General features: G+C 46.2%; 1 protein-coding gene across 2 annotated transcripts in view; it reads right to left on the bottom strand.

The window, feature by feature from the left end:
* Positions 1-3,152: 3,152 nt before the first annotated feature.
* Positions 3,153-15,182, bottom strand: part of gabra3 (gamma-aminobutyric acid type A receptor subunit alpha3) — a 53,640-nt gene continuing 41,610 nt past the window's right edge. Inside the window, exons 8-11 of one of the 2 annotated variants that reach the window (XM_029173317.3) lie at positions 14,287-14,439; positions 12,239-12,444; positions 7,583-7,621; positions 3,153-7,439 (exon numbers count right to left, since the gene is read on the bottom strand). In XM_029173317.3, coding sequence (XP_029029150.1) covers positions 7,119-7,439; positions 7,583-7,621; positions 12,239-12,444; positions 14,287-14,439 — 719 coding nt within the window. In that variant the 3' untranslated portion in view covers positions 3,153-7,118. The remainder of the gene's footprint in view (positions 7,440-7,582; positions 7,622-12,238; positions 12,445-14,286; positions 14,440-15,182) is intronic. The other variant, XM_029173318.3, reaches the window with a different exon arrangement.

Raw genomic sequence — 15,182 nt, 5'->3', positions numbered from 1 at the left:
GCGTGTGTTTCAGGTTTACACATCGAACGCATTTAAATAGCAAATTCCTCAGAGCATTTAGTTAACACAAACACCTCGTGGCAGGCTCAGCGGCGCTAACACGGGCAAACAACAAGTGGAGCTGGTTTCTCAAAGCAGATGTGGACAGCTGGGCCCGAGGAGACAGCGCTCAAATGGACAACAAATAAAGTATTTTGCGGTTCTCGGAGGTTCATGTTTGTCACAATGGTGTGAAAATCAATGCGCTCCTGAGGGGGCGCCTGTCCTCTGATAGGCCTACTCCTGTCTTCACCGCAGAGGAGGAATCAGTCAAGGATATTAATCTAAACATCAGTCATGCATGGGGAACACCCCACGAGGAGAATAAGCTTGCTCATCCATGCATCCCCTTGGGGAGGCGAGGGGGCTGTGGGGAGGGAAGCTGAATGGGTAAGTGTGTCAGGGTATCGTCTCTGGAGATGTGATGAGGGCTGATCTCAGGCACAGGGACAGTGAAACCCAATCTGACGCTTGGCACCATCAGACCTGTAGTGTGTGCACACATCTCCAAACCGCATTCAAATCTGTGGTGAAAAGAGGGAGGGAGGGGGAGCTGGGGAAGCTACAGTGGTAAAGAACAATGAGAGCATCGCGTGTGGGGAAAGAGCGAGTTAAATGCAGGCTGCACGGTTTAAACTTGAGGATCAGTCCATTTTCTTATTACCTGCTATGTGGTGGCTTTTCCTCCCGCATCTGCAGCTGCTGCTGCACGGCTGCCGGGCTCGTTTCCCGCACGAGGATCCCCCACGCTGACTGCAGGTCGCCGGCGCTTTCCACTCCACGGCTAATCTAATGTACCACGACCGTCGAGTGCGCTAACAGCTACAAAAACACGCCAGCCGAGTTCATTTGAACTCGCTAATCGATGGCATAACACAAGCTGAAAATCACGGCTGGAATATAAATGAACTGCCGGAGACCCAGCGAGGCTGAGCAGAGGCGGGTTTTCAAAGGGATCCAGTCCGGACTGGAGCTGAGCACATGTTGAATCATTTGTTCGTCCGATGTTTCGGGAACGTAGACCTCGCTGTGCCTTCAACAAGTTGATGTTCATTTTATTATTTCATATCTATGTATGAATCTGTGTCCTCCACCTGAAAGCTCCTCTTAAGTTTTTTTTTGGGTCATAGCATATTTATGTTCAAACCCATCATCTACAGTCTGCAGCCAAATCATCAGACACACACATCTCAAAGCTGGATGTCTCACAAAAGTAATTAGAAAAACTGTTAGCTGTTTAATAAATAATAGTTCTTTATGATAGTGAAGCATGTTGAATGCACACATGTCACATTTTTGTGTATCTATGTGAGAGCAAAGCTTGCCCGGACACATCCCTGCGGCATCTGCCTGCAGGGATGTACGTGAACTAATCACAGACACGCGTCTCGCTGAGCGACAGCTGTCAGCCGCCGTTCAGCGAACGGGGCAGGAACCAACATTACATCATGTTACAGTCATGAGAGTGGTCTCGCTCTAGAGGGCAAAGGAAAAGCAGAGTCAGTTCCCGTCACGCTGCGTTTCAGTGAGAGAAACAGCAAGAGTAAAAGACAACACGGATGTTACGTCTGTAAAGGACATCAGAGTCTGCCGATGACATCACCTGTCATCATTCTGTCATGAAGTGACCTGTTGATCATATTGTACTATTGCAGCAGGAAATGAATCCACTCACGCTTTGCAACTTTGCAACCTCATATAAAAAAATACTTTGTGTATCTTTTTCCCTTTTCTGAAAGAAGATCCAGGAGCAGCCTACGAACCTCACTCATCGATTTAAGGAATGAATTATAAACACCTTTGTTAGTTACTGTGTCTCTGGGCCATTTTGACCTTGGTCCTGGACCAGATGAGGGATCTGTCTCCTCTGCTTCGGGGATGTGCAGCAACAACAACACTTATATATATATAAATATATATATGTGTACTTATACATAATGCACACCAGCCATTGAAGCTACGCCACATGAACCAACTGGGTTGAGCTACATAATAGGAGATGCACAGCTGAACAGCATGTCTCTGAGATTGAAGACTCCCCTTCGTGGCTTGTGGTGGAACCAGTCTACTGCTGGGCTCCTTTCTAATTGAGAACAGCGGTGCATTTTACCAAACACTCATCACACTAACAGACATATAAAAGCTCTTTATCTTTACTCACTGTAAAGAACAGCTGCTCTCGGACTAAGGGATGGAGACAGTTTGTCAGCGGGCCCACAAATAAACCTCAGTAATAGAACGGTGGACGCGGTTAAGGGAGGTTAAAAACAAAGAGGGGGGCATCGTTCATGTTTGACAGCGTTGCTCTGCGCTGCCCTCATAAGTCAGTGAGTTCAGACATTAAATTCCTCCGTTGGCTCAGAGCGAGTCCTCCCCAAAACTGAGCTCAGCCACAGGAACGAGCACATCAGCTCCATTTGCACGTCTTCTTTTGTTATATCCATAGGTTTAAAGACTGACATGACTCAGCGTGATGAGAAACACTGTGACGCGTTCTGGTTTTAAATGTGATGCCGTTGCTGTGCAGCTGGATGCCCCTATGGGGCAGTTAGACCTGGACCACGGCCAGACAGCGACAGGAGCCGTCAACGTGTGGAGCACAGTCTGATTAATTCAGAATACTAACACGTTCAAGCTCCTCCTTGGTTCTGTGCAGCTTTATTAAATGGTGTCTGAAACTATTTTTGTTGATCCTGTTGATTTTCAATACCAGACATTTTTACACTATTAATTTCAGTGTTTTTGTTTCGTAGCTTTCAGACTTCATTCATCTTAAGTCCTTTGGTTACTTTGTCAGAAACGGTTTAATTCATTTCATCAGACAACTGAATAATAACATAAATTAAGCCAGTGGAGTGGTTTATGTCTTTGATTGTTTCTGTTCAGCTCTCAGCGGAATATGTTTATGCTAAATAGGTTCCTGTTTTCAGAATAAATGTACTGTTCACAGTGAGATATCACATACTGCTTGATCTTGTCACGTGACAGCAGTGACACAAACAATCTACACTTCTAAAACCATCTTGTAAAGCAGCATCAGACGCGTCCACCTTGCTGCAAACACGCACCTTTGATGCTCGACTGTGACCAAGAAGGGCCTTATCACTCCGAGACAAAATAAAACGTTCTTTTAATCCCCATTTTCCATTTGCTACATCTCAAACAGTAAGCACAGAAACGAGAGAGGGCAACATACAGAGTCCAGTCACCGAGCGGTACATACAGCAACTTCTTGACAAAAACACAAGTCCAGTGCGGTCCTGGAGCGGTCTTTGTGGAGGAAGTCTTTGATCGCTCAGTGTGTAGGGACATGCAGTGTAATTGCTGGAGAGAGAACACAGTGTGTACAACTCTGTTTGCAGACAGCTGCTAATTCACAGTTAGGTTTGAAAAGTGCACACAAGGTATTGATCTTGTAAGCAGCTGGATGAATATTACCTCTACTTTACTTTACGTCTTGAAAATACTATAACACGTAGTGTTACAGAGCCTAACGTCAGACGACGGTACTTATCCGATGTAAAAATTAAATACGGGACATATCAGTATTCACAGAAAACTATTAGAATTCATTTCACAATATCTACAAATTCACAACTGAGTAGCACTATTCTGAGCAGTCTGAGCTGTTGCTATTTACTTTAATATTCGTTAAGTTTAATTGTTTGTCTACAGTTTTCTACCCATCAAGAGTGTCGTATTAATGCTGCAGAGGTTATGCAATAGAAAACATAATATTTAATGCTGTATTGAATATACTCACATAGTAATACACTCCTAATATACTTTATCTTATAGGATGAAATATATTTCTGCTGACGTTACCTCTGGCCCTGTGAGGATTAGATTTAGCACATGAATAACACGATCATAAGCGAATCTGAGGAGAAACAACCCAGCTGAGTGCTGTTGAATACAGTTTTATTACTGCGCCCTCAGCTACGTCCGTTTGCCTCGTTGCATGTGTTCTTTGCTATGGCTATTACGGATCAGGATGTCGGCGGCTCTGCTGTAGTGCGGCTGCAGAGAGCGGAGGTCGTAGTTGTGTGGCTCAGGAGAGATTTACCCTTTTTTTGCTACTTAGACGTACAAGATCTGTGTATTTAAAAAAAAATGCTGCTGACTGTACTCAGCAAGAAATTTGAAATTCAATTAGGACCAATCAGAAAAATGGGTCAAGGTGTTCATCTGATGCACAGACACACAAAGCAATGCATTTAGTATAATAACTAAAATATGAGAGTATTTTACTGGTAAAATGTCCTAACTCTAAAAAAACACATTTTTTATTTATCTATAAATATTTTGTTTATATAGCCTTTTGTCATTCCAATGCTAATTGCTAATTTGATGTTATATGTCTGTATTGATTGATGCATTTCATCAATAAATCAAATTCTGTTGGCCATTTGTTATATTCTGGGTCCACAACCAAACAGACATAACGAATGAAATGACTATGTAAATGCATCTTTGGTTTGCACATCATGCGAGATACTAATGATGTCAGCTGGCTAAATGTGAGCGGACATGTTGGTGGCATGTGGTATGACTTCTTGTGTCTTTGAGGCAGGAGGATTCACATGTTCTACAGTATCTATCTGAAGTAGCTCCGGCCCATTACTCAGGTGAATCATACATAAACATCAGCGCCGTGCTGGCGTTAAACACCCTCAGCAGCTACGTGTCATGAATCAGTCTGAGACTAAATGACGAGGACAGAGTCTGAAACGGAGACAAGCTGCCTCACACTGAAGGTGCATCAATCCAGTAAGTACAGATTTGTTTTTAAAACCATACTGTGTTGGCAGTAAATCTGGTCTGTGTTACCCTGGTGTTGGAAAATATCAGATAATACAACATTTCTCGTCACAGATCGGATAAATTTAACAATCTTGAAGCTTTTTTATGCTGTTTAAACATCTGAATGGCAGAAATGAGCAATATGTCCCTGTGGTCCTTAAGGATGAACACTGTTGACACATGTTTTGATTGGATGCAAATACTGAAATTTCTACAGATAATCTTCCTGGAAGAGCAAAAGCTGGACTTATAAAGTAACACTAAGTAGAAAAGAGTAGCTAGATAAGTAAATAAGTAGATCGAATCATCATTGCAAATAAATGCTGAGTGTCTGATCTGTTGTGTGTTAGTTCCTGTTTTGTGTGATGACAGTGAAATATCAGAATAATCCTGTTACTAAACCTGCATGAATGGGCTCAATGTGGTTGTGTATGTCTAAACCTGTATGAAGCCTAACTTCCACCTCTTCACGTGTATGTGACTACGCTGCTCAGCATCACTTATTGGCTAATAAGCACAATTTGAGTAGAGGTGTGATAAGTCACTGGGATGAACTACGGGAACATTGAATCTAAGCCCTATTTCAGTGTAACACCATTACACCATTATTGGAGGTTGCAGACACACACATGTACAGATTGTCATGCATTAACCTATGACTGGTACATTGGTTACATGATTCGTGTTAATAACACGTCCTCAGAGAGAGATCACAAGACAGTTCACTCATTCTCCTGCAATGACCATCAGAGATACAGAGGACGCCCACTAAAATACAGTGGTTATCACAGGGTCCGTCATTAACGTAATGCAAAAATAACCAGAGAGCATCCAGCGAATAAGCAACAGAAAATGCTTCATGGTAATATCTGTATAAACATGTACTAGATCCAACACATGTAGTAACAGAAACACAGGCATCACCAACGGAAAACAGAACGGTAGAGACGGTTGCCAGAGCTGGAGACGTGCTTGAGCCTCCACTCGGAAACCCATCGATTGGACTCCTCTCCAATCGATCTGAGAGCAGGTCGCGGCGTAATCGTCTCCAGCGACGACGGCGGCGTCTCGGAAAGCGGCCGTGTGAATACTGTAGGTCTGCGACGTACAGCGCTGGCCGCGGGGTCAACACCACGGGGTGTGCAGACGAGCAAATCAACACCGATATACTTTACACGATCGCGTATAAAAGGGCAAAAGTACGACGTGAATCCAGATGGAACTCGTGACGAGGCAGAGATGCAGAAGAATCACCGTGGAGCCAGACAACGAGAACGACTGGGATGAAGCGCTGGCCTCTCGTCTGAGGTAATGATAGTTTATGACTGGTGCACCGTGCTCCAAAAAGGAAATGCACACAACGATTACTGTGGACTACGCCGGGTCCTTTCATCTCCTCCCTTTGTCTCTTCACAGGCAGAGGTCTGTTAACCTTCCACACTAATGGGCAATTTTACACTGGGTGACCATAGGCGGCGGGTGGGTGGATGGGTTTGGTCTGGTGGGTGGGGCGCGGCCACTTACTGCAGCGCGTGGACACCAGTATATATATCTGCGTGTAGTGCATACGCGTTGCAAATGCAGGTGGGAGCGCATCAAAGCCTTTCCTCGTTACGCGTGTAGTCACCAAGGCACATAGCTTCTCTGTCATGGAACATAGTCAGCCCGTTAAAACAATAAGAGCCACTGGACTAGAAAATGCACAGACAGCCCCATGGGACGTGAAAGCAATTCCAGATGATGCTGCGCTGGGCGTGTTGAGATTCAGTGCGAGCTGAAGGCCAGACACTGACAATTATTAATGGCGTTCCTATAGAACTATCACCCCGCCGCGGACGGCGTTCGTCTGCGTGTGCGCGTGCATGCATGCTCACTCCACGGATGCGTCGGGAACCTCATCATCGGTAATGAGCCACAATGGAAACTTCAAGAAAGGCATGCTCGCTCCAAGCGCCAGGCGCGTGGGAGCGCGGTGAGGACACGGGTCGACTACAAAATGGCAAGCGATCGGGACCAAAGGGACAGGGCCAGAGCGGAGTGAGGAGTGGGGTGGGGGTGGTCTGGCGTGAGAATGTGCTCCCTCCAAGGTTCTCCACTACATGGGAATCTACCGCGCCTTCCATCTATACAGACGTGCAAAGTTACAAACCGTTAAGAAAAGACAGACGCACAAAAACACGCGCGCACACATACACACACGATTAGATGGACCGGGCCCCGCCTCCCACGAACCCGTCTACCCTCGGACCTAAACCGGGCGGAGGTCTCGGTCGGATTCAGTTTAGGTTGTTCGCCTTCATGATGGCGGGCTTCCTGTTGACGTACGTGGCCCAGTAGCCTAAGTTAAAGATGAAGAACAGCACTGGGAAGATGATGCGCGATATCTTGTCCACTTTGCTGACGCGGTTGTAGGACTTCTTGGCCTCCGTGTAGGGGTCGTCCATTTTGTGCAGGTAGGGGTGCTTGGGCGCCGCCCCGGTGGCGCTCTTGGAAATGGTGGTCAAGCCGGGGTCCTTGCCCACGTTGATGGCGTACGTGGTGCCGACGATGTTGAAGGTGTTGTTGGACTTTTTCGTCAGCGTCGCCGACTCCCTCCTCTGAAAGGGAAGAAGGCGGTAAAGTAAAAGGCGGTCAGGAGCGAAGCACCAGACTTAACAATACTTCCATTTGAACTCATAAAGAGGAAATAGAAGCAACACCACGAGACACGACACACACAAGAACAAAACAAAAGCCTAACCATATCTTTAATCCTGGCCATGTTAGCCTGAAACGGTTCCTGAAAAGAAAAGTAGAAAAGAAAAAAGGTTTACCAATTATATTAAAATTACCCAACTTACATACTCTATTCATCACTTTGTTGCTGGAACTACGTTTGAACACGTTTACCCTTTTAATACTGTCAATTCAAATCTGCAGGAGGAAAAAGGCCACGACAAAAGCTCATGACCACAAATCTCCGGCTGCCTCCCAATTAAGAAGAACTAGGGACGATAGTAGCTTTTGCACCACTGCAGAACCAGGCTGGACTGGCGTCTGATACTGCCGACAGCAGCAGTAGCAGCACGGAGCAGGATTAGAAACAAAGCAAAATAACAGTGCCTGAAAACATATCTGACAAACTGTATCAATGAGAGCAGCCAGGCCTCTTCAGGCAAACAGCTTGCGATAAAACAAACACGACAAAGGCTGTGTGCGATAAAGCCGGAGAAGCTGCCTCCTTCCCACCGCTGGAGATAAGTGATTAGACTGTCCTCCATATTGAAATTGCACAGGGGGACAGAGTTTTATTTGCTAAATTGGTCCACTCAGATAGGCTTACATCACCAGAGGAGGCTGGCAGCCGCACGGCGCGGTGCACACGGTGAATGGGAGGGAACAAGTAGGGCATGAAGATTGATCACCGGGAAGAGTTTTCACTTTCCTGTGCGGTATGTAGGGTTTGGGTCCGTCCTGGGATCATTTTCTTCACACCGTCCATCCGCACAGTGGCCATTTTAAGACCTACAGTACAGTGGTAGTGTGTGTGTGTGTGTGTGAGTGTGTGTGTGTCATGTAACACGCAGTTTCGCTTTCAATGCCGCTTTGACTCCAGCTTTAATTTCTGCTCCACTTTTTCAGCTTCATTTAATTTCCCTTCCTTTTCCCTTTCACTCCATCTTCTTAATTAGCATAACTAATATCCCCTCATCTGCTCCTCCAGAGCCGCTTCACGCTGGATCCCTCTCCCGCACGCAGCCCGTCGCCAAACGTCTCGCTTGGCCTCCGTCCTGAGCGCCGGCACGCACAGGTGGGCCGCTCGTTAATTCAAGCGGGGGAATAATACCGGCATTAGGCGCCACGGTGACGCTTAAAGTGGCTGTTGAGGCTCGGACGACGCGTCCGAGGTGATGCGGGCGGTGGGATGGAGGCTGAAATGCAATCAGCGTGATCAGGGCAGAACAGGCCGGCAGCAGGAGATTGATGCTGCGGGAACAACAGGGCCGGCGGACACTTGATTGCGTTAAGCTGAGAAGTGGCCGGTCGCTGCCTGAAGGGCTCTATCGCGAGTCAATTACGGCGGAGCGGCGGAGTTGATCCCCGCGCATTTAACAGGACCACGGGCTTCTTCCCTGACGCGGCGACGCGCTGGCGTCGGCGGGAGGAGGCGGGCGCGTGGCGTCAGGAATGCTCTTTGCACCGTAAGCGAGGCAGGAAAGTCATTTCCTGTCACCATTTATCAAAGGGAGCTGTGTGTGTGCGTGTGTGTGTGTGTGTGGATTTTCTTCAATGTGACAGAGCACATCATTTACTTGGGGCCAATTCTCTCGCTCACTGTTCACTGCATCCTTTGACCTTGCCTTGGTAACTTGTGTAAATTGTTGCATCGCCGCTCCTTTATGGCTGTGATTAAGTATCCCGGGGTTAATTGTGTCCCGCTGTGTCCTGCTGTTTGGAGATCAGCGTGTGCATGCGTGCGTGGAGGTGAAGCCCGTCACAGTCTGTCCCCGTGTTAGATTGGAAGATGAGGTCTTATATTTAATAGCCTCCGGCACCTGAGCGTGCAGGGACTCCAGCCTCGCTGTGTGTGTGTGTGTGTGTGTGTGTGTGTGTGTGTGTGTGTGTGTGTGTGTGTGTGTGTGTGTGTGAGAGGATTTGATTCTTTTGTTTTCCAATAAACCTGTTGTGGCCTGAGCTTTATATCACCACCACAGCCTGTCAGCCAGTGTTAATTAAACATTCCCCGTAATTACGAATCAATGCCAACACTTTTTGCTCGGTCCCTTTTTCTTTCTAGCTTTCTTCCTCGGCGCTACGTCAGGGACGCTGAGTCACATGTGAGCGTTCATGGTGCTACGGTAATGTTTGCAAAGCTTAATCCTGGTTGGTGGAGTCCCAGGAAGGCAAACGCTGACGCATGCGACACCTCCAGCTCCAACACAAACAGAAAGGGTCTCGTTTGCCCCGTTGGAACACACCAAAAATGTCTTGTATGGGTTCTGGAGCCGCGGCCGACGGAGGCGGCGCACGCTAGCTAGCGCAGCGGCGTCCAATCATGTGTCACGGAGCGCCAAGAAGACGCAGGATCTCATTCCAGCCCAGCTCCCCGTCGGCTAATTTCTGTAATAAAGCACACCTTCAGTTGGAGAAGGGGGAGCTAATTATGTAGAAAGCTTGTCAAACAGAACGTTAGGCGACAAAAGGGAAGAAGAAAATGTCACCGAAGCTCCATAACCAGCAAAGTAAATTACTTCTCGCTAAGTCATCTACAGCTCACTATTCCGGGCCTGGGAAGAAAAAAATGTGCTCGGGGGCGATGAAGTCATTGTTGGGTTCTGTTAAGAGCGGCAGTTGAAATCCTGCCTCTGATTGCCGGATCCCTACTGCGCTAAACACACGCTCCTTTTATGTTCTCTGCCTAAAGGCTCATTTAAAAAAAAAAATGCAAGTAAATGTATGGAAATGCGCACGAGCAGTTTGATCTCTGCTTTCCAGCAGCTGGTGATGGGAGTCCCACCCCTCCGTGACCCCATTCTTTTTTTTTTTATCTATCATGACAACCGCCTGCTCAGCACAGCCCCCAGGAACGCAGCCATTAAGACGACGCATCAAAAAAAAAAGGGGGGGGGGGGATGTTCCTCCTGCATATTAAGCCCCCGACTCAAAAGTTCAGTGGCAGCAATATGCATTTGCGTCAATCACTCCGACGACCCGAATGTCAAAAGTGGAGCGCGTCGCGCAGCCTGTGTCAGACATTAACAGCAGAGAACAGTTGTGTGTTCTTTGCGTTGTTCCCGCGCAACGGCAGCACTAGAACAGCGTCTCCCACTGCCTTCGTAATATTCCAAATGTCACTGTCACATCATTCTCCGGCAACAACTCTGAAGCCAGAAGGTCATGTTTTTAATGTAGTTTCATTTCCTTTGAATATCGCTCCTGTTTGTAAAGTATGCGCCTCCGTCTGTTTATGTATCGGCGCTGTGTTTATCGGTGTAACATTATTTGTTGCTGCCTCCTCGCTCAGGGTTCCCCGCTCCACACGTCTCACGCTGAACTGGTGGAAAGAGTAGATTTTAGCATAAATCGATGATGATGATGCATTCTGCAGCTTTTCCCCGCGGGGCGGCTCCACGGGGGGCTGTGGTCCACACGCGACGCTGACCTTTAAGACTCCGGGCTGAGGATGACACGGGCCCGATCTGAGGCCGTCCGGCGCTGAATCCCCACATGTGGCTCTGCAGCGTGTGACATGTTGTCAACACAACGCAAGGGTCCAGTAAGCGACGTCTGCACTGACTTTAAGAGAAACCCAACGGAGCTGTGTTCAACTCGCTGAACTGTTGTTTGCAGCCCCAGCACCTGAATAAAAGCATTATGTATCTGACCCACATGAAAACAGCAGAACCCCTCTTTTTAATTAGCTACCAGGTCGAATGTGTTCTTCTTCTCAGCACACGCTGCAGCTTTTATTCATCCGAGAGAAACACTTTCGCACATTCGCCGGCACGGAACCATGCGTTTAATTCTCCATCTCATGCGTCTAATCCGTTTCCATTTGATGTCATCATTTATAAAACATCACAGAACGGCTAAATTTCTATGATGTTTTTCGGGTAAATCTAAGCGACAAGGGTATAATGAGAAACCGATCGTTTTTTATTGATGTGACTTCATCACAGCTTCATAAAAAAAGCTACTCGTTCGAGTCCAAAGGAACCACAGCTTCTGAATTAAGACACGCACCAAAGTGGGACTTTGTGCAGACACTCTCAGCACTTGTGCGCTCCTACTCCCCTTAGATGTAAATTCCCTCCCCACCTTGAAATGACACCCACACTACTGACAAATGGCGTTGCGTAAGCTGCGATTTATCAGATTTTCTGCATGAAGTAAAAACCATCAACCTGCGAGGGCGCGTTTTAACCAGCGCGCCTGTGATGTTCAAAGTAGGTGTAATGGTGCCATCTTTTCTAGGGAGAATAAGCCAACGCCGACTTTAGGATGAGACTTGAACATATGCTGCCATCATAAATCAGGGCCAGCATCTCTGGGAGTTTACCTCTGTTTCTCCTCTCGCTGTTCCGCCCCACTGTCCCTGTTCCATTTGGCTGTTAATGAATAATAAAAGCTCACTTTATAGTCTTTATAGAGGACTCCAGGCTGTGTGAAGGAAGGAATTGTCTAACAGCGCTTCCAAAATGCAATCTGCCCTCATCACTCCTCCAGCTTCTGGGGGAAGTTGGAATATCTTCAACAGGGTTATTTAATCAGAAGACCAAACTGTTTATCGGCGGTTTCATGAGCAAAGAGAATCAAGAACTAAAGAGGAGAACACTGTGGGATTAATGTGTGTGGACTGTGACTGTAGCGACCGGAATGTTGAAAAATGAAAGCGGTTTAAACAGGCATCACTCACCCTTATTTCCATGCCCTCTCTTTTCCCATCCCATGCCCAGCTGCGCTTGGTGAAGTAGTTGACTGTGGCAAACTCAATCAGGGCAGAGAAGACAAAGGCATAGCACACAGCCATGAACCAGTCCATGGCGGTGGCATAGGCCACCTTAGGGAGCGAGTTCCTAGCACTGATGCTCAGAGTGGTCATGGTTAGGACTGTGGTGACCCCTGAAGAGCAGAACAAACATCAGTCAATAGTTGTATGGATCCTTTGGTCAACTTCTTACAACTTGACTCCATTTCGCACAGCTTTCAGTGATGAGAATATTCTTAACTTCATGCACTGATTTATTGTCATTTACTGTGAGGTCGCAAACCAAATCACATTCAAAGGGATGTTGTGAGTATGCAGGGTCAGCGGGTCCAACGCAGTCTAGCTTCTTAATTAGGATTATATTGTTTACTTTAATGATGGACATAATCCATCATGTTTAATGTAAAGGAAAGCTGAGAGCTGTAATCACAGACTTCTGCTGTGGGAGAAAACCATGAAAATAGGACCCGAGTTGTAAGAAAGCAGGCTTTGCTTACTTTATGAAGCAGAAAGACAGACAGACCATCTGCTAGAGGTCTGTCCAGTTTCTGAATTTAAATTCAACATTCCTGAGAATTAAATGTAGCTTGGACAGTGATCACCCACCCCCCAACCCTCCCAAAGGCAATCACTTCATCTGTTCCTGCCTATGTGTCCTAACGAGACACACACACACACACACACACACACACACACACACACACACACACACACACACACACACACACACACACACACACACACACACACGACAATAGATATTAATTTTGTATTGCAGAACAGGGAGGTCAACTCATTTAAGGGAGGAATTAGAATTAGCGTCAGAGATTGATAGGTAACTGTTCACTTTGTCTAAGGACACAGCTTGATTTATTTCAGGTATTGAATTTTGCATAACTTGATTACACTCCAAAACTATGCGCAGGGTTTCTATTGACTTGGAGTAATCACAGTGGGAAAGCGAGTCTCTATTAGCAGATTGATAAATTGTTGATGCATAATTTTGCTGCGTGCGATATCAATGGGTGCACTTTTAAATCCAGGTATTAATCTGCCAGAGGAGGCTCTTAATACTGATTATAACCCTTCAAAAGCTAGTCAGCCAAGGACGTCTAAGAAGCCCAGAACTTTGATGATCATTGTTTCATCCGATCAATGTGACTGTGAGAACAAAACACTTCTAGACACGTTGTCATTTAGAGTCAATGTCTCCACGGGGACAGTGACGCTGATTACAGCTCTTCTCCTCGTGTGTGTCATGCATGTTGTTGGAAGCCCACTGGGTCATGTGCACATTCCCACATTAAGATGCAGTCAATCTATTTTATAGACCAGGCAGCACATTAAAGTAATAAGAAGTAGAAGTTATGTCCTGTCATTGGAAATAAAATACTGTCAAGAGGGATGATGAACAATTTTTATATGTTTATATGTAAAATGGGGATAATATGGGTTAGAGTTACATCATTAAACATACAACATTAAATCAAATGGATATGGTCAATTTAGGTCATGCAAATTAAAAAAACCGAAAGTATTAAAAGGTTTTGGGTCCTTGTTCAATGATTTTATGAGATTTTAGTGTTAAACACTTACTTTGAAGGTGGGATCTGATCCTTGTTTAGAGTCTGTGCAGTGCGGGTATCTGCTTTGAAGACTGATGTGCTTGGTTTTATCTAAATGACCTAGAGCTCAGTCAGTAATAACACTTCAGCCTGGGCTGACTGCAGCGAGTGATGAAGCAGCTCAACACGCTGCTTGGGAGATGAAACACCTGCCACATCTTTCCTCTCACACACTTTCCAACTTTTGCTTCTGCTGATTAATTAGTCTCTTTCCATTTTCCGAACCTGTGACGTGAACTAATGCTACCCCGCACCTGTTCTGCTCTTATCATCATTTAAAGGCGCCGCCAAGACCTCCAGTCAGTCATTTTGTGCATTATTTTGCGCTGAATTATTAACGGGCTCACTCACCGAACACAGTGCGAGCAGGAACCGATTCCCTGTTTAGCCAGAAGGAGACCTGAGACAGTATGACAGTCATGATGCACGGCAGGTAGGTCTGAATCACAAAATAGCCAATTTTCCTTTTCAAATGGAAATATGTTGTCATCACTACATATTCTCCTGAGGGGAGAAGACAGAAACATAGAGATGGAGAGAAACACACAGGGTTATAATTACTGCCATGTCCTGTTGGGAGCAGCTGAAATATTCAGAGTGGGATTTAGTAACGTTAAAACATTAACATGCATCGTCTCCAGCTTCCGCTTTAAAATAGGTTACTTCCGAAAAGTGCGTAAGTCAGTTTGAATGACAGATATGAGCTGAACAGTGTGGTTCAAACTGTGGACAGACAAGTGGTTGGAATAATGCACAGGAGGACGTTTTCACACGTACGCTTCCATTTTCCTATATTCTAAATCCTCCATAGTAAACATTTCCTTCAACCCAGATACTGTCAGCGATGTCAGAAATGGACCAATTCAGCCCCACCAAGCACCAGCGCTTCTTCCCTTTTCCTGTAATCTCTGCTCGAAAACTACGAGAAAGACATCCTTTGCTTCTCAGAGGCGTTTCCCCTTCGGTCGACCTAATCAAAGCCGAACCGGCCCAAATCCTCCCGATTCCCTCGGTTCGCCGCAGCGCATTATGTTTTTTGACATCGCAATCCGAGCAATTTTTGTGGAGAAATCGTTTGGTTTCGACCTTGAATTTCAGTAGCTGGAGCCAGATTTGGTTGGAATTGGGCACAAAGAGCTTTTATGCAACGTTGGGCACGTTTATTTCCATCCTCGAAGGTAGAAGGCGTTTGGAGTGAATGGTGGAACAACAAAGCACACGGCCTTCACACTGGTGAAGTATCAGGC

Source organism: Betta splendens, chromosome 14 (assembly GCF_900634795.4).
Source record: "Betta splendens chromosome 14, fBetSpl5.4, whole genome shotgun sequence".
Lineage (NCBI taxonomy): Eukaryota > Metazoa > Chordata > Actinopteri > Anabantiformes > Osphronemidae > Betta > Betta splendens.
This window is presented reverse-complemented; position numbering and strand designations above follow the sequence as displayed.